General features: G+C 34.6%; 1 protein-coding gene across 4 annotated transcripts in view; it reads right to left on the bottom strand.

Moving 5' to 3' along the window:
• The window catches only part of rin (ras GTPase-activating protein-binding protein 2), a 187,428-nt gene that overhangs the window by 106,170 nt on the left and 62,046 nt on the right, over positions 1-19,212 (bottom strand). For all 4 annotated transcript variants that reach the window (XM_090389638.1, XM_090389641.1, XM_090389639.1 and 1 more), the window contains 2 exons: positions 16,451-16,532; positions 7,647-7,748 (listed from right to left, as the gene is read on the bottom strand). In XM_090389638.1, the coding sequence (XP_090245764.1) occupies positions 7,647-7,748; positions 16,451-16,532 (184 nt within the window). The remainder of the gene's footprint in view (positions 1-7,646; positions 7,749-16,450; positions 16,533-19,212) is intronic.

Below are 19,212 nucleotides of genomic sequence, written 5' to 3'. Positions count from 1 at the left end.
TAGCCCATCTGCCCAAATTATCTAGATCCTGTTGCAGTAGCACACTGTAATTACTGTCATTAACAACCCTGCCAACCTTTGTCTCATCTGCAAACTTCGACATTAAGCCTGATATACCTTCATCAATATCATTGATAAATATACAAAACAACAGTGGACCTAACACCGAACGCTGTGGGACTCCACTAATAACATTAGTCCACGAAGAGCAGCACCAATTGATTACCACCCTCTGTCTTCTCCCACTTAACCATCCTTTTATCCATTGCAGCAACTTACCCTTAATACCATTCTGCTCCAATTTGTACAATAGTCTTCCATGCGCAACAGTGTCAAAAGCTTTCCTGAAATCCATATATATGATATCAAAATTAGTTTTTTGCATCCAGTTCCTTTGTAACCACATCATAATATCCTATCAAATTTGTCAGACAAGACTTTCCCTTAACAAACCCATGCTGTGTCTGAATTATTGCTGCAGTCTTGTCTAGATGATCCTGCAATGCATCTTTAACCAATGACTCCATTATTTTACCCGGAACAGAAGTTAAACTAACTGGTCTGTAATTACTCGTGTCACCCTTCGATCCCCCTTTGTGAATTGGGGATAAATTTGCACATCTCCAGTCCGTGGGAACCTCCCCTGAGTCCAAGGATGCTCTCATAATTATGGCTAAGGGTTTGCTTAGTTGCTTTGCCGCCTCCTTTAATATAACTGGATAGATCCCATCCACCCCAGGTGCTTTTCTTATGTTTAACTTCAACAATTTCTCCTCCACTTTGCTCTCAGTTATTACAAAATCATTAAGCACCCTGCTACAATTTGATAACCTTCTGCCATTTTCAATCCTTAATAACTCATGTGTGAATGTAGATGCAAAATACTCATTCAGTTTGTTTGCTATCTGTGCAGGATCATCAACAGTCGAACCATAGATGTCAAGTGAACCAATCAGATTCATCCCCTTCCTTTTAGTGTTTATATAAGTAAAGAAATCCTTGCTGTTTTTCTTAGTATATTTTGCCAAGGATTTCTCGTAATCTGCCTTCGCCTGCCTAACCTCCTTTGTGATCTGATTACAGACTAGCTTATATCTGCCATAGGCTTCTGAGTCGCTTGATAATTTATATGCTTCCCATGCATTTTTCTTCTCTGTTATGAGTCTCATTAGTCATTAGATAACCATTTAGGCCTAAACCTTGAACAATATTTCTTAATTAGGTATGAAACTTTTAGTAGCACCCAAGATTAATTCCTTGAATGCTTCCCACTTAGAATTTACTGTTGGTAACATCGTCAGTTTATCCCACTGTACAGAATTTAAAAACTGTCTGAGACCACTGTACTCACCTTTACGGAAGCAAAAACCCTTTCCTTTACCCCTGATGGTAATTAAATTTTTAAGTAAATCCCACATCAGTACACTGTGATCACTGCCACCTAGTGGTTTCTTTATCTGCAAATTCTTAATACACGAATGATCGCTGCTGATAACAGATACAGATATGGCATTCTTATCATGAGGCTCTCAAATACACTGTATAGAATAGCATGCAGTACACCTCAATACTGAAATAGAAATTTGTGGAATCAAGTCTCCTGTAGGCTCAGCCCAACAAGGTTAAAAGTTAATTAAACCGTGAAAATCATCAAAATTGGAATGAAAGTCTCTATTGTATAATTATTTGAATTTGGTTAAAGTTAATGATTGACTTTTTTTTTTTTTTTTTTTTTTCAGGTTTAACCTGCTTGTACTCAATTTTAGTCTTGTCATTTTTAGAAAATATGCTGGTCACACTGATTCCATGTCATATGCACAATCTCTACAGCTGGTATCTTGTGGCCAACTTTGTCATCAATGTCTATATCTGATTCGTAAGTATGATTGGTCTCAATAAATTACATCCTCAATTTTACATCAACCTACTGGAAGAGTAAGCAGATGGTGTAACTCTGAGGAGTGTGACTGGGCTGATTATACCCAATTAGAAATGGATTTATTTGGGATAACTAGCATACAGGTGTATATGGAGACACTTAAGTATGATCTGCTTTCTGACACATGTCCTTTGCTTCACATTGTGTTTCTACTCCCCCCACCCCAAACCTTACAAGCTCTGGAATAGGATGGGACTGCTTGCAGTTGGGTCATGCTGCAGCACAATTAATTGGGTGTGATTCAGTTGGATTGGAAAAGTGCTGGCTGGTCAGTTTAACTTTAGTAGTAGGGAAAATCATGGGAAGAGAGAGAGATCAAGGGTGGAAATTCAGGATTATTTAGATAGAAATGGTACTCTGAAAGTTACTCAGCATGGTTCTGTAAAGGGAAAATCATGTTTAACTAATCTGGTTAGCTATTTTAACAGGGTCACTCAAGAGCTGGATTTAGGGAATAATTTCAACATTGTTTATTTGGATTTCAGCATTTGATTCAGTCCCATATGAGCAGTTACTTTATAAGATGGAACAGGTTGGAATCACAGGGAAAATCCTTAGATCGTTAGCAATCCAGCTAGCTTAGCTGGATGGCTTCAGGGCAGGAAAACAGACGGTTGTGATAAATGGTTATTCCTCAGGCTGGGTTGATGTAAGAAGTGAGGTTATCCAAGGATCAGTATTAGTATCACTGTCGTTTCTGATTTTCATAAATGACATCGATGAAAGGATAGAGGGTGTGACGTCTGAATCTGCAGATGATGTCAAGATTGGTCGAGTAGTTAATGATCACTGCCAAGCAGAGCTGCTTTAGAGTGACTTAGATAGACTTCAGTATGGTCAGAAAAGTGGTAGCTATGCTTTAATCCAGCAAAGTGTAAGGTATTACAACTAGGGAACAGTAACACCAAATAACTTTTGCACTCAGTGGAGATGAACTAAAAGCCAGTACTGTAGAAAGAGCCTTGGGTGTTACGATACGGTCAGTTTGGTTATGATCAAAAGAACCACAATTAGGGGAGACAGGATTCTCAACACAAAGCTTAAAAATGCCCAAGATCTTATAGCTTTTAACATCATAGAAGGTTAGTTATGTTTGGATGGATGCAACGTACCTTGCTTTTAAGGTGTCTGATAAGTTTTGCAAATTAAAGGTGAGAATGATATTTCATGCAAAGGGTTTACATGCCATCTTTCTTAAACTGAATTCCTACCTATACAATATTTTGATCTCTAAGCTCTTGGATAATCTTTTCTGTGACATTCATCAAACCTCACTCAGATGCAAACTCAGTCTGCATGTGATAAAAGCTCAATCAAAATAACATAATATAGTGCTGAATAACAAATGATTTTATCACATCAATCATCACACTAATGCCCACTAAGAAATTTACACATTTAAAGTTTTGATTAAAGTGAATAAAGATAGAACCACTAGAACCTAGTGACTGGCTATATGGCATTACTCTTGAGGTGAGTAATGCCATACCTTATCATTAGAACCAACAGTTGACATCTTTTCTAAATGCTTTCATTGGAAGGCTGGTTCGATTCTTCAGAAATACTTGCTTTTTTTTTTTAACAATCATTGACAAACCAGGAATTGTGTTGGAAATTATGTGCTTGATGGCACATAAAAACTTATTGATAAATGTAACATCTTTCTCCAATTTTTCTTCCAAATTCAAGCTTCCAGTTTTATTATGCACCTACAGAAATAACAGTCAGTAAATTCTGGAGGAAACCTGTTTACAAACAAAATTGATGAATGAGTATTTTAAAATTTTTGAAATATACTGCAAAAAAGTCTTGAGTATCAGGAATCAAAATATAAAATTTTTGGCATGACATTAGAACAGTTGACATTTTTTTTTTTTTTGGCATACCCACGAACTTTCGGGGGGGAAAAATAGAAAACTGGCTGGGAAAGGAATGCTCTGAGAGTGTCTGAACAGTGTTCCCCAATTTTGCTTTCAAATTAATGGCAACTAATTAAAGCAGAACAAAACAAAATGTTAAAAAAAAAATAAAAAATATATATATATATATATATATATATATATATATATTAAAGTTCTTAGCTTCATTTTATTTATTTTTCTCATTCTGTTCAATTACACAATACTGACTTTTTAAAATCTTTCCATTCCATGAACTTTTGTTAAGGTTGACTATAACACAATGCAAACTTACTCTAATTCTATTAGCAGAGCAGTCACATCATTCAACAAATTTAAAGTAAGCCAAACTTCTTTCACAAACAAATTCTCATAAAAAACCTAAACGCTTATATACTTAAACTATGTAACCTTATCTTTCAACAATAAACACTGCAATATACAACACAAAACAAATTGCCCAAAAACCAGTAATGTTACACTAAACTCTACTAAGCCATATTAACTAATTCAATAAATCCAGTGAAAAAATTCGTTATAGAGAAATTTTGTTATACAGAGAATATCTTTTTTATTGGAAATTGTTATCTAATTAGAAAATGAAAACAAATGTACATTAATTTTCAATGTATTTTATTTCAAAAACATAATTTATTTAAATTTCATTTACACAATTTTCGCCAGTATCACAAATTTAAAAAATATATATATTTGGTAATTTTCGTTTGCACAGTACAATTAAAAAATATCTGATTCTCAAAGAAAACTTCACATTTATTCACAGCATTAAAAACATTATCAGGGACATTTTCACCAAACTGTAGACCCAGACGAACAGTTTTTTAAAAGCGTCAATCATTTCTTCGCGAGTTGGCTTTTATACGGGTTCTGATGTGTCTTCAGTGTTATCGTTAATGAAGATGAAATGCAGAGCAGCAGTATTTCATCTTCATTTGGATGTTCTGTTGTAGTCAGATCTTGACATACACAAACATAACCATCCAGTGTTATTTCATTTTCGACATTTCCAGATGATTCTTATAATGTCCAAAAGTTTTTCAGTTGTGAAAGGGGCAGTTCATCTTGTTCGTCTGACTTCTGTATTCAATGCAAATCTCGCTTTCGAAGAACAATTTTGAATAGTGTATCCAGTGACATCATTTGTCCAAACTTTTGCCAGTTCAGAGATGCAATCTCCAAGGTTAACTGTAACCACTAAGTTTCTATTTTCTTGTAACACATTGACAATCTTCATTATTATTCTCTTTCGATAATAAAATTTAAAATTTTTAATAATGCCTTGGTCAAAACTAGCTGGAGTTTTGATGTTATGTTTGGTGGTAAACAACTTCACACAACGGATGTGGATCGGGTTAAATTTGGCAGAAATACTTGCAGGATGTGCCAGACAGTTGTCAATAATAATCAACAATTTTTTTTTGTAATACGCTTGTCTAGTTTTGATATCCATTCTTTGCAAATATCACTTGTCACCCATGCTTTTTTATTAAAGGTGTAGTCAACTTCCAAAGATTTTGTGCTTCTAAAACATCTTGGGTTTTTTGATTTTCCGATGACTAAGTCTTAATTTTTCACTTCCTGTCATATTGGCTCCAACTAGCACAGTGATTCTTTCTTTTCTTTCCACCAAAACATTTATCATCCTTAAAAGCAAGTGTTCTATTAGGTAAACATTTAAAGAATAAACCAACTTCGTCAGCATTAAAGATATTCTTCCAAAATCTTTATAAAGTGTTGTTCCTCCAACTGTTGCAATCTTTTTCATTTACATTAGCACTTTCTCCACAAATAACCTTTTCCACAATTCTGTGGTGCATCTTAAATTTATCTAACCATCCAGTGCTCGCATTAAGTTCTGTACGTCCAAGGGACTGCGCAAATTTCAAAGCTTGTTGCTTAATTATTCGACCTGATATTAGTATATTCTTTTCATGTATCATTTGAACCCATTTTAGAACAACTTTATCAACATCTTCGTATATAGACAACTTAATTTGCTTCTTGTCTGCTACTCCTCCAATTGCATTTAAAACTCAATCTCTATTTTTTAAAATCATAGATAAACTGCTTGCAGGTATGCTATATTTCTCTGCAATATCTTTTTTCTTAAAACCCTGGACAATATAATGAAGAATCTTGACTTTATAATTAATACTTAAATACTTTCTCTTCAACATTGTTTCTGCAACTGTAAAAATTACTCAACTGCAGCTCTTGCAGATACATACACCATGTAGCCACCACAACTTCGCTGCGCTGGCCATATAGTGAATTGTTAGTACCACCTACTCAATGATGTTCGCTTGTCAATTCAACAGTAACACGTGAGCTTTCCTATCAATCACTTTGAAAAAAAAATATGTGACTTTGAATTTCTTTTATTCTGATTTCATTCATATACACACATGAAAGAAAATTTATGGTTAATTATATGCTATATGTTAGTTTTCAGAACCAAAAAAAAAAAAAAAAAAACAAGAGCATATAGCCTATGTGATTGATGACAAATTGTTCTAAAACAAAAAAAAAAAAAAAAAATCATGGAAATCATCTACTGAGGGTGCAGTTAGATGAGAATGGACATATACAAAAACTATCATATAATGATATAAAGAAAGGTCATATGGTACGGTTGAGGTGAGCAGCGGATGTCAGTAGGTGTTACTAAAAACCGACTGTCGAAGCATTTTATGTATTGCCACTACAGCACCCACAGTGAATTTTGTTTTCCCTTTCCCCTTAGCCAACATCAATTTACAAATCTTCTCTATTTATTGCAAAGTTCATGACCACTTTTAAGAAAACCCATTTGGTTTTATAACTGTAACAAAAATGAAACAATGACCACAAGTGTTCACTAAAAGAATGATTAATTCCAGATGCTAATGAGTAATTTCGGAAGGAAGGCGGCCATACATTTGAGTGGCTGTTTAGTGGTAAATGCTTGAAAATCTTCAAAAATGTTTTTGCTAATTTTTTTTAAAAATTCGTTATAGAGAGACGAACACTTTGCTATATGGGGTTAATTTTACATGTAATTTCAATTTCAAGGTGCGATGTTTTGCAAAAAAATTCGTAATATAGAGAAATTCGTTAAATAGAAGTTCGTAATAGAGAAGTTTCACTGTGTGTATATATATATATATATAAAAAGTAAAATTAAGATAAGTTAAATCTTTATTATAAAAAGAAAATATTTAAACATAACCACAAGAACATTGTGATAAATCTATATATTTCACATATTTTTAAATGTAATGTTGCAAACGCATTCAACACATGGTAACTATATTTAGGCAAAACAAGACCAGGGCCACCTAATGTCAGGTTTAAGCTTATTTCATTAACTTTGTTATGCCCATAATTGAAACAATAACATGGCTGCATATTTAAAAAATATCTTGAAAATCAAAAGACAACTCAATTTAACAGAAAATTAGAAGAGTTAGTGAATATGCAGTGATGTTACCATTAAAAACAGGTTTTATTTTTATTCTGCCTAGGCCAGTGTACCAATAATTTTATTATTATTATTCCGAAATATATTTTGAAATTAACAATACCATCAGCATAGGCAAATAAAAATAAATTCGTAATTGATCTAATATAACATTTCTGTAGGCACAACAATAATACTCATCTAATTTAAGCAATGTTTTTAAGGGAATTCAACAAGGTGTGTAAATACAACAAAAAATTCTGATGCTAATACAACATAATATATAGTCTTAACACCAATATAATTTTCATTTACAAGAATAAATTTCAATCTTTAAAAATACACTTACCTGTACGACTACTCCACTACCAAGAGTTTCATGACTATCCACTTGATGTATGGTAGCATGACAGTCACGAAAATTGAGTTGCATAATTCTTTGATGAATATCCTATAAAAGTGATAAATCTATCATTACTGCCAATTCCAAATTATAATACTAAAAAAAAAAAGAAAAAAAAAATCGTTATTAGATATCTAAAAATACATTGAAGAAAAAACACAATAAAGTAAAGCCAATTTCATTTAAAGAAATTATGACTACTGATTAACAAATACAGAATTTAACCTGCCATCGTATACCTACCTTTCATGTTATACATGGTTGCCTAGAAGTGTCTGATACAGTAACGTTAAATGAAGATGCATATAAATATTTTAAAATTTTATTTTCTTAGAAATAATTACCTTCTAACCAAACCAGTCACAGAGGCAGATTTTTGTGCCTTGACCTTTAGAAATATATGATGTGGCTGCATATGAGAATATTCATCAATTAAATTTATCTCTAAGCATATATACACTGTAAATGCAAATTATAATGACAATAAATGCAGTAGTCAAATTTCAAAGTGACAAGTTTTATTTATCTTTTTTAAATATCTTATCCTAATTGGCCACTTTTTTTGGTGATTACAGAACTACATGTTTTTAAAAATATATAATGTGAGAGATTTTTTGCTGAATTTATTTCCCCACTAAAGTCTTCTCTATTCTCTATTAAAAATAAAATATCTTATAAATTTAAATGCTATTTAATTTTTTTTCCACTGGTCATTTTGGTGATCACTGTAGTCCATTTAGAAATTGATAATGTAGCAGCAAAGTTTTATTTTTATTATTTTTTTCCAGTCCAGCCATCTCTTAAGTATTAAAAAACTTGTTTTTTAATTTTATAGGATCAAAACAACTGTACTTCCATTTTCAGAAAATTACAAATAGTTTTACTCAGTGCTTTTTTTGGGAGGATACGCAACGGTACCAGCACCTTTATTAACAGTGACGTGTGACATTTGGATGCAGTGCACTTCGAAATTTATAATATTCCATAAATTTTTTTCACGTGTTTACCCATTTTCAAATAAGCTTAAAATGATTTAACTAAATTTGCATTTTTCACTGTCTACTGTTAAGATATTTTCTATATAAAACTGTATAAACATTTTTATAATTCTAAATTACTCAGTCGGGCCTCTGTTTAACGAAGTCCTTTATAGCGAATCATTTTGAATTCCCTTTGGAAGTAACATTTGAAATACTTTCCGATGAGCAAAGAAAATTTTCACGTAGCGAACGGATTAGGAGAGAATTAACTCGGTATGCACTGTTCGCATTTCTGGCCTTCAAGCAATTAGTGCTTCTGCGCGAATTAAGAGATCTAAAGGGATTACCATTCTACAACTTAGTGGTACCTGGTAAAACCTATCCGACCACCTGTCCCACATATGGTGAAGTCGCACTGGTCAACAGTGAGCAGATCAAGGGGTATTCCCAATGGGCTCTGGCCCACCACCTACTGCAGTGGTATCCAACCTTTTCCCATACAGGGGCCATATTCAAAAAAATTCAAAGTTAAGATTTCTTTAGTGTGTTACATTTTTCATATCTTGTTGCATGTAAAAGTAAAATTGAAAATATTCGAAAATTTTATTAAGTACAATACACAATTACATTTACTGAACAAAACATTTGATGAGAAAATTTTTTTGATAATTAACAAAATTTAAAATGCTCTTTTAGTTCACTTTCCGGGCGGGCTGAAGATGCGCTGTGAATCAACTGTAAGTGCCCCATTCGAGAATTAGGAGAACCTGATTTTCTTTTACCCCGACAAATAATTATCTGTTGTTTCGCAGAAGTGATTTATCCACATTTTTCCGAATTTTTTCCATCTCTGTTTACATGGCATAGTACCTGAATATCGGAATGACAGTGACATTTCGGACAGTTTCAAAAAAAAGAAAAGAAAATTCAAATTTAAGAACTAGTGACAATACCGATGACGAGAGAGGGAAAACGAGGACAACAAAGGTATTAAAATCTTCTAAACATGAATTGCTGGCATTTGGTGAAAATGAAAGAGATACAATGCGTGGATTTTGGGAATACCTAATTGAAAAGGTGGTTTCGGAAGAATTGAAGCATTCTATGGACACTCTGAGTGCGATACCAATTTCATTGAGTGAATGTGGACGATTTCCACAAATGAATCTGATCGCCAGCCCAACCAGAGCTTCGTTGATGACAAAACTGTTTCTTAAAATTGTAGGCCCACCGCTGACCCGTTTCAATCCAGCAAAATATGTCGATTCGTGGCTACTTCGGAAACGTCATTCACAAAGAGGAAGAAAAAAAGTCGGCAAGGGTGTCGGATGAGAACTTAATAAAAATTTGGAATATTCTACAAAAGCTTTATTATGAAATTATTTTTAGTGTCTGTAGTCTAATGAAGGACCCCAAAAATAATAAGTAAAAATAAATGTCACTCGGTTGTCTGTCTGTCACAGCAGTGTATCTCCCGAATCACTCAATCTATTGACTTGAAATTTTGCATAGGTTCATACATCATGTGAGCCAACATATGCCATATTGATCGCCATATTGTTGACAAGAAAACTGTAACTGTGTTTAAGAAATTGGGGGTGGGGGTGGTTTGACAACCTATAGCTTATTATACACCGCTGGAAACAGCTCAATGTAGGTTTAAAATATAATTTTAAAATATTTTTAAAATTAAAAATGGTGGCGCCAGACAGGAAAATGAAATTTTCGTGTCTCTCCCCCTCTATTTCCGTCGTAATGGAGCTAAAAATTTAAAAATCACAGTAGCTATGCGTTATTCGATGCTTATCAAGGGAAAACAATTCCGATTGAAATCTCTCATTTATTTTTTGTGTTAAAATTAAAAAAACAATTTTTTATTGCACTTCAACAGTGTACTTCTTTGTACTAAGTAACTCTCCTTTTGGTGACGAAAAGATTGCTAAATACCGTATTTCTCCATGTATAAGACGCACTCTTTTTCGAAAACATTGGGGTCTAAAAACTGGGTGCATCTTATACAGTGGTTATAGATTTTTTTACTTGCATTTCCCACTTTTTTGCGCTTGTTGTCTTTGTGCTCATTGTTTTGCGCTTATTTCCGGTATACTAGGTTACGTTTTGCCACGTTCTGCCCATAAATGGCTCAGAAAAGATTTTCATACAGTGCTGAATTCAAGTTAAAAGTGATCCAGTTTGCAAAAGTGAATGGAAATCATGCTACTGAACGTAAGTTTGGTCCTCCTACAACTGAGAAAACAATCCGAGACTGGCTACGGGAAGAAGAAACCCTACTGAAAACGCCACGGCAGAAGGAGGCCATGAGAGGCAAGTCAGCAAAATGGCCTGATTTAGAGAGGGAATTGAAGATATGGATTGAAGAGAAAAGGGCAATTGGAATTCCTGTGTCCACAAAGATGGTTCAGCATGAGGCAAGAAGAATTGCTGATGAAAAAGAAGTTACTGATTTCAAAGGACACAATTGGTGCTTCAGGTTCATGAAACGGAATGGACTAAGCATGCATACACACACCAGACTTGCCTGAAAGCTATGAGCAGAAGGTCCTTGAATTTCATCGTTTTGTCATTCAATGTCCGAAGACATCAGTTTGAGTTGGGACAGATTGCAAATATGGACAAGGTCCCCCTTCAATTTGATGTCCCAAGTAACAGAACTGTTGATAAGAAGGGGGTGAAAACTGTAACTGTGAAGACAAGTGGACATGAAAAGAGCCATTATACAGTTGTTCTAGCTTGTTGTGCCAATGGAACCAAGCTGCCTCCTATGCTGATTTTCAAATGCAAAACAATGCCAAAAGAAGACATTCCTCGAGGAGTGATTGTCCACGTTCACGACAAGGGTTGGATGGGATGAAGATCTGGTTTGAGAAAGTTTGGAGCAGGAGACCAGGTGGGCTCTTATGCAAACCTGCCCTATTGGTGCTTGATCAGTTCAGGGCACACATAACAAAAAACACAATTTGACATCAGCAGGAAGAGTGAAGAAACCAACTATAGGAGAAGTTTGTACCTGGGTGAAAAGATCCTAGGATAATATCAAGATTGAGATCTTTGTCAACTCATTTAAGAAGTGTGGCATTTCAAATACCATAGATGGAACTGAGGATGAGGCAATATATGAAGACAGTGATTTGTCATTAGACACAGATGAGGACAAGCTAATGGATGGAAGTTTTGACAGTGATGAGGAGTTGTATGAATTTTATGATGAATAAAACTTGAGTTCAATAACTTTTGAACTCAAGTTTTTTTCAAATTTTGGGCCCCAAAATTAAGGTGCGTCTTATACAGGGAGAAATATGGTAGTTATTTAATAATTCTATAAAGGTCATTTATAAATTTTGCAACGAAAACTATTTTTTAACAATTTTCAAAGTTGGAGTTGTCCCGACAAGGAGATACTCAGAGAGCCAGTGTTGAGGCGGCAGTAGTGGGGAGGCACCTGCGTGTAGTCTTGCATGGTCCTCACCTGCCAGTTGCCTCTCCCCGCCCCCAAGACTTTAATCGTTTCTCCAGGAAGAAGTCTGAGTCGCTTCTCCCACCCTTGCCATTCACAAGAACTGGAAAGACTCAAATAGACAACGTTTTCGTTAGTTCCTCAGTTTTAGACCAAGCCGGGGTACTAGAAACTTTTTTCAGTTACCATAAAGCTCTCTATTTGAGATACTACACTAACGACCATTCGTGACTACGGACATTCATCCTGAGTGCGCAGCACTCAGTAGTTGACTGATTTATTTACTTATTTTATTCACATTTTACTTATTTTTTAATATACTTGAATAAATTTATGCTTAATAAACTGTGTTAATATACTAAATTTGTTGTTCTTATTCCAAAATCATTACTACTAAAGTAACAATATCAAGAAAAAAAATTTTTTACAGTACTTTTCATATCCTTTTAATTTTCAATTTTTCCTGATAGCAAAGAATGAGTACCGGCACCTATTTTTTTACAAAAAAAAGCACTGGTTTTATTGAATTTCTTTTATTGCCATTAATATGCTTTCATAAAAACTATATACAAAAAAAAAAAAAAAAAAAAATTTGAAGGCTACTATTCCTCCTCCTTGAGAGCTATGGGAAGAGATGCAAAACATCACAGAGACAGAAGCTAAAATAAGTTCCCCAACTTAAAAGAAGGGGAACAATGATTTTTGATAATTTGTTCTGATAGCTATCAGAACAAATTATCGAAATTAGAGAGATGAAGATAGAAAGCCACTGACAATTTTCAGTCATACTGCAGACTTACTACAAAAAGCAATAAAACATAAGAAGATACCACAAACAGGAATGACTGGAAACTGAGGGAGGGAAGGGTCTCTCTCTCTCTCTCTCTCTCTCTCTCTCTCTCTCTCTCTCTCTCTCTTCAAAAAGATCAGAAATTACAGTCAAATTCACACCTACGAGCCCTAAAGAATAAGAATGGAAAGGATCTGATGGAGGAAAGAGAAATAATAAAATATGTGGAAGTTCTTTATAAGTAGGACTGCAACATGAAAGAATCATCCACAAGCAAGGCTTTTAGTGAGGAGTAAATGGAGCTCAAAAATGAAACTTGGTGAGCACTAAATCACACTACAAATGGTTAAGCACCAAACACAGAAATACTACTGTATTTTTCAAAGCAGCAAAAGAAGCAATTAGTGTTGTGGCAAATATGGAACAAGATTCTAACTTCTACACTAATGCTAGTGCTCTCCCCAAGATTCTATTCTTTCTCACACACTTTTCCTCTTCTACATTAACGACCTTTTTCCACTGACTGGAAATCCTATCCATAGTTTAGCTGAGATGGCATTCTATTCTACTTTCCAGTTTAAAATCTTGCTTGCAAAAATGGCCTAAATTTCCTGAATATCCACCAGCAATTCTTTAAATACTGATCCCCAGGTATTTCTCCAATAGTTACCAATCCAGCTAAAACTCAGACTTGTCTATTTCTTTAAAAATAAAAAAAAAAAAATCTTTGGCTCCTATGCTCATCTTTCATAACACTCAGATTTCTACAGATCACCTATTTCCATTATGGATTAGCCTAACTTCGAATCACTCAGCATAAGCACATCACACATATTGCTTCGTCTGCATAAAAAACCACCTCTGGGGCTTCGTTTTTCCCCTTTGATTTCAGTATCACCTTTCTTCTAAAAAAGAAATCACTCTTTACTAATCTAAAATTCAACCTACCATGAAATATTATTCCCACATCTGGGATCCTAAAACCTCTTTTAAGCTTGACTCCATTCAAAAAAAAAAAAAAAAAAAAAATGTAGCAGTCAGGTTAATTAATAACCTATCTCTTACAAAGTTTCTTCACTATCTCACAGACATTCTGTTTCTGCTGCATGCCTTCTCTATAAATACTGCCATGGGCATCTCTAATTCCCAATTCTCTTTCAAACCAGTCCAAACATGTGCTGCAGCCAGTTGGCATCCATTCACTGTCCATCTTCAATCTCACAGAACCAACTTTTCTTCATCCTCATTTATCCCTTCAATTGTTTTTTTGTAACAACCTTCTTTAAGCAAATGAAGTCCATGTAATGGAAACCAAGGATAACTACTGCCCAAAAACCTCAGGACTCTACTCTCTGTTGGGAAGAACATGGCCACCATTTTTTTGGGATATGGAAGGAATTTTTTTGAAAGGCTACATGCTACATAAGAAAATAATCTCTGCAGATGCCTATGCTGCTGTTTGCAAAAACTGAAGAGACTACTTGCCCTACAAATCCAGACACGCCCCCAGCAATTATTTCCTCTTCAGAAATCTGAAGAAACACCTTAGTGGGTATTGATTTTCAAGTGATCACAATTTTATGCAAGCTGTAAATGGTTTTTTTTCAGAGACCGGAACACTACCCTCACCCCTTCAGGTATTTCTTCAAAATGAAAGACATGTAAGGAATAAGGGATAAAAGTAAAGAAATCATAAAAAAGAAAAAAAGAAGGGGGAAAAAAAATGAAAAGAAAAAAGAAGCAACATAGCTTAAATAGGCTATATTGTTTCTTTATTACCAAGGTATTTAACTGTGAGTCCCTCAAAAAGTTACCATAATTATCTTTTATATTATGTTAGTATTTGTTCAAGTTTCTCAAACCTCTGTAGTGTAACTTATCCTAACTTATATACCCTAGTCCAGTGGTTCCCAAACTGCGTGCTCCGGCATATTGGTGTGCCCCAAGATTAGGAAAAACTCTCTTGATTTCAATGGCAATCATTCGTTAAGTGTGCCGTGAATATGTGTCTTTTAACTCAAGTAGGATTTGAGTGACAAAAGATTGAGAACCACTGCCCTAGTCATTGCAATTAAATATGATTTAATATTTTTACTTAATAGAAGTTAAGACAAGTCAATAGCTGCTAAATGGAGCCTTTGGGTTCACATAGTAGCAGAGTAACTGCTTACATTTCTACTCACTCTGGGACTTTCTGTAGAGGGTGGTCTGAAAGGCCTGTTACCTTCCTCTCAAAAGTACATACCGTAATGTGGATAAAAGTTAATGCACTATCCTTTATCAGGACTTCATGTACAAAGACACAAAATGTACAAATGCTTTATTATATACTAGTCAAGGAGGGAGAGGGGGGCCTCTTATAGATTCAGAAAGTCAATATGACAACAATGGTTTTCATGACAAAATAATTTGACACCATGTCCATTCATATAACTGCAACTCACAAAGCATCCTGAACTGTTCTGTTTTCTTTCCTTGCATACACATTCCTTAATAATGGCCCATAGTGTGTTATTGCAGGAAAGAGATCGGAACTTCAGGGATGAACAATCAACTGGCACTTTCAAATGCTCTTGCCCTCTCTATCTATTCCCAAACATTTCAAGAGTTCCCTGACAATGACGGCACTGTCAGGGAATTAGCATGAAACTCCCTCCTGTCAGAACTAGCAACTGACTGGAAGATCAGCCTCTGGAATACTCCAATTCTTCAACAGGCATCAATGACAACTGACAGCTCTATCAAAGAAACAGGGTCTATTAAATGCTTAATGATATTGCAAGCCCAGTTCGTGTGGCAGATTGCGTTGGGTTTGAACAATTCATATTAATCTGAGCTAGCTTTAATCCAGAAATAAGCATTCCTACTACAAGTGCTTGAATAAGTTATATATTCATCTGAGAAAATCTTACTATATTGTTGGAGCACTGTGAAACATCAAGAACTCTGCACATACTAAACTTGTTTTTCATATCATCACTTAGCTTGATGATGGATTTCAACTGAAAATCATTTTTATGAAGGATCTCATTCATCATTTTTAGTACATAAGCACAAAGGCAGCCACTAATGCACTTTTTTCTGCATAATACTTGTATAGATTTTTGTTAAATCCAGAACTGACTTGGTTGTAAAAGCAATTTTTGTTATCCCCATATACACATAAAGCAATTCTTTCATAGCTACAAGAGCTTGTGTTGAATATCTGAAATAGAGAAGATGCTACCACCATCTGTACTTTTTGATAACAATACCTAAACATACTACTTAAAAGAGAAATGTGGGATAATATATACAGCACTCTATATAACAAATAAAGTTGTGGAAATCTATACTTATTCACAAAACTTATAAAATTTCATGTGGGGTGTAGGAAATTAAAGAAAATTCTTTATCATATAGTGGCACTACTAGGAACCTATAATTTTGCTTTTGATATCCATGTAATAACACTATTGATTGCATCAAACCTAAACAGAAATAATAAGTTACAAAATGGGCTTACATGTTGTCCAACAACAGGTTTTGATTCCTGTCCAGGTTTATCCATACCTCCATGAACAAATGATGAATCACTATTGTAAAATCTATTTTAAAAAAAATAGTATTAGGACAAAGAACTGAAGCAAGAGCCAATAATAAAATCTTAATGAGTAGCTGGCAAGTAACATTAAAACATATTATAAAAATCATGTTTTATTATATACAGGGTGTTAATGACAAATTATGGGGATGAAGTTTAAAAATATGTAATTAACAATACTAAAATTTCTCATGATTATTTAATGAAAATTAAAAAAAAAAAAAAAAAAAAACTTTCGAGCCTACAGGCTAGTAAGGCTCATGGGGTTGATGGCATATCCCCCCCTATAATTTTAAGGGTGGTGGCAAGTGAGTGCATTAAACCATTGAGGCTAATTATGAGAGCATCATTGGATTGGGTGTGATTCAGTTGGATTGGAAAAGTGCCGGCCGGTCAGTCTAACTTCAGTAGTAGGGAAAATCATGTAGGGAAGATCAAGGGTGGAATTCAGGATTATTTAGATAGAAATAGAATTCTGAAGGTTACTCAGCATGGTTTTGTAAAGAGAAAATCATGTTTAACTAATCTGGTTAGCTATTTTGACAGGGTCACTCAAGAGCTGGATTTAGGGAATAATTTCGACATTGTTTATTTGGATTTCAGCATTTGACTCAGTCCCATATGAGCGGTTACTTTATAAGATGGAACAGGTTGGAATCACAGGGAAAATCCTTAGATCCTTAGACATCCAGCTATCTTAGCTGGATGGCTTCAGGGCAGGAAAGTAGACGGTTGTGATAAATGGTTATTCCTCAGGCTGGGTTGATGTAAGAAGTGAGGTTCTCCAAGGCTCAGTATTAGGATCACTGTTGTTTCTGATTTTCGATGTCATAAATGACATCGAAAATCAGAAACATCTGCAAATTTAGATGTCACACCCTCTATCCCTTCATCGATGTCATAAATGACATCGATGAAGGGATAGAGGGTGTGACATCTAAATTTGCAGATGATGTCAAGATTGGTAGAGTAGTTAATGATCACTGCCATGCAGAGCTGCTTCAGAGTGACCTAGATATAGACTTCAGTATGGTCAGAAAAGTGGCAGCTATGCTTTAATCCAGTAAAGTGTAAGCGATTACACCTAGGGAACAGTAACACCAAAATAACTTATACACTCTGTGGAGTTGAACTAAAGCCAGTACTGAAGGAAAGGGACTTGGATGTTACGATACATTCAGACATGAAGTTCTTTGAGCATTGTAGACAAGTTGCAAGGAAGGTCCATGGTGTCGTATCAATGATTTATTGAACAACTGCTAGTAGAGATAAGGACATCATAATCCCATTATATAAGGCTATTGTTAGACAATTGAAATACTGTGTTGGAGACCGCACCTAAAGAAAGACATGTTACTTGAAAGGGTCCAAAGACAGGTACCTCCTCTGGTGAGATCGGTAAAAGGGCGCCCACATGAGAAAAACTTCGAATATGTGGGATGCAGAACTTGGAAACTAAGCACTTAAGAGGAGACTTGATTGAGGCTCTGAGGCATAAGTAAAATGAATGCAGACGAAATTTTTATGGTTATAAATGATTCTAGAACTAGGGGCCATAATTTAAGTTAAGGGGGGGGATATGTTTAGACTGGACTGCAGGAAGTTTTATTTTAGCCAGCGAGTTATAAATTATTGGAATAAGTTACCTACATGGGTGGTAGAGGCTGACAGTTACCTACGAGAGAAGGGAGATGCATAGGTTGTCTATTTCCTTTTCTCTTATTAATTACTTATTATTTTAAAATTTTCTTCTTATTATTATTATTTTTTTTTTTTTTTTTGGCACTGGTGCAGCATAAGCCATAGACTCCTTGCACCATGTGGCCATTGCTAATACTAATACTCAATTTCTAATAACTGACTATACAAATACTTTAACTGATAAAAATTGTTAAGCAATTGCTAAAGGTACACATAGTATGTGCAGAGCAGTAATCCATTGTCTTTGCTTTTTCACAAGGTCAAATCTTCCCCGGGTGATTCTTCTTCAACAAATGTATTACTAGAGCTCTTTTAAGTAGGGAAACTATCTACCATCACCTGCAGTAAGCAATCAGACAGAGAGAGTACCCAATCGCAAAAAAAAACAAAAAAAAAAACCGAAGCACATTTACAAATGTGTTCGATTTAACAAAAGGAAAAACATATAGGTATAAGAGAGTGTATTAAAAAAAAAAAAAAAAAAAATCACAATAGGAGTTAACTCCAGAGCATGGCTTTTAAAAACAAGGGGAGAAATTCCATCAGGAACTGGACACTTCTTGGCATGAAGGTTGTTCAGGATTCTTTTAATACCTGGTAGGAAGAGATTTACCATGAGTGCTGATGCAAAAATTAGGGGGGAAAATAACATGCTACATCAGCTTTATCTTGAGATGAGTATGCAATAGAACCACTAGGATATAACAGAAAGGGAAGTATGGATCGATAGAAGTTGCAGCAAAAGATACGGTATGGGACTAAAAGACTTGGCTAATGTTTTGGACAAGAAGAATGTTTCCTACAGTTAGCCATTTCATTTCCAAATCAAATCTGGATTTACAACTCACTTAAACGAGAAGATGGAAGTTAAACTACCAAAAATATTAAAATTAGGGATGGGATAATGGCAATTCCAAAATTATTTCAAAATTAACTTTATTTAAATAAATGTGCTTCCATTGTAACTGCATTTTCATATCAAT

This window comes from Mastigoproctus giganteus, chromosome 2, assembly GCF_048544385.1.
Source record: "Mastigoproctus giganteus isolate SK-2022 chromosome 2, ASM4854438v1, whole genome shotgun sequence".
In the NCBI taxonomy this organism is placed as follows: domain Eukaryota; kingdom Metazoa; phylum Arthropoda; class Arachnida; order Uropygi; family Thelyphonidae; genus Mastigoproctus; species Mastigoproctus giganteus.
The sequence above is the reverse complement of the archived record's forward strand: the minus strand, read 5'-3'. Positions and strand labels throughout refer to the sequence as shown.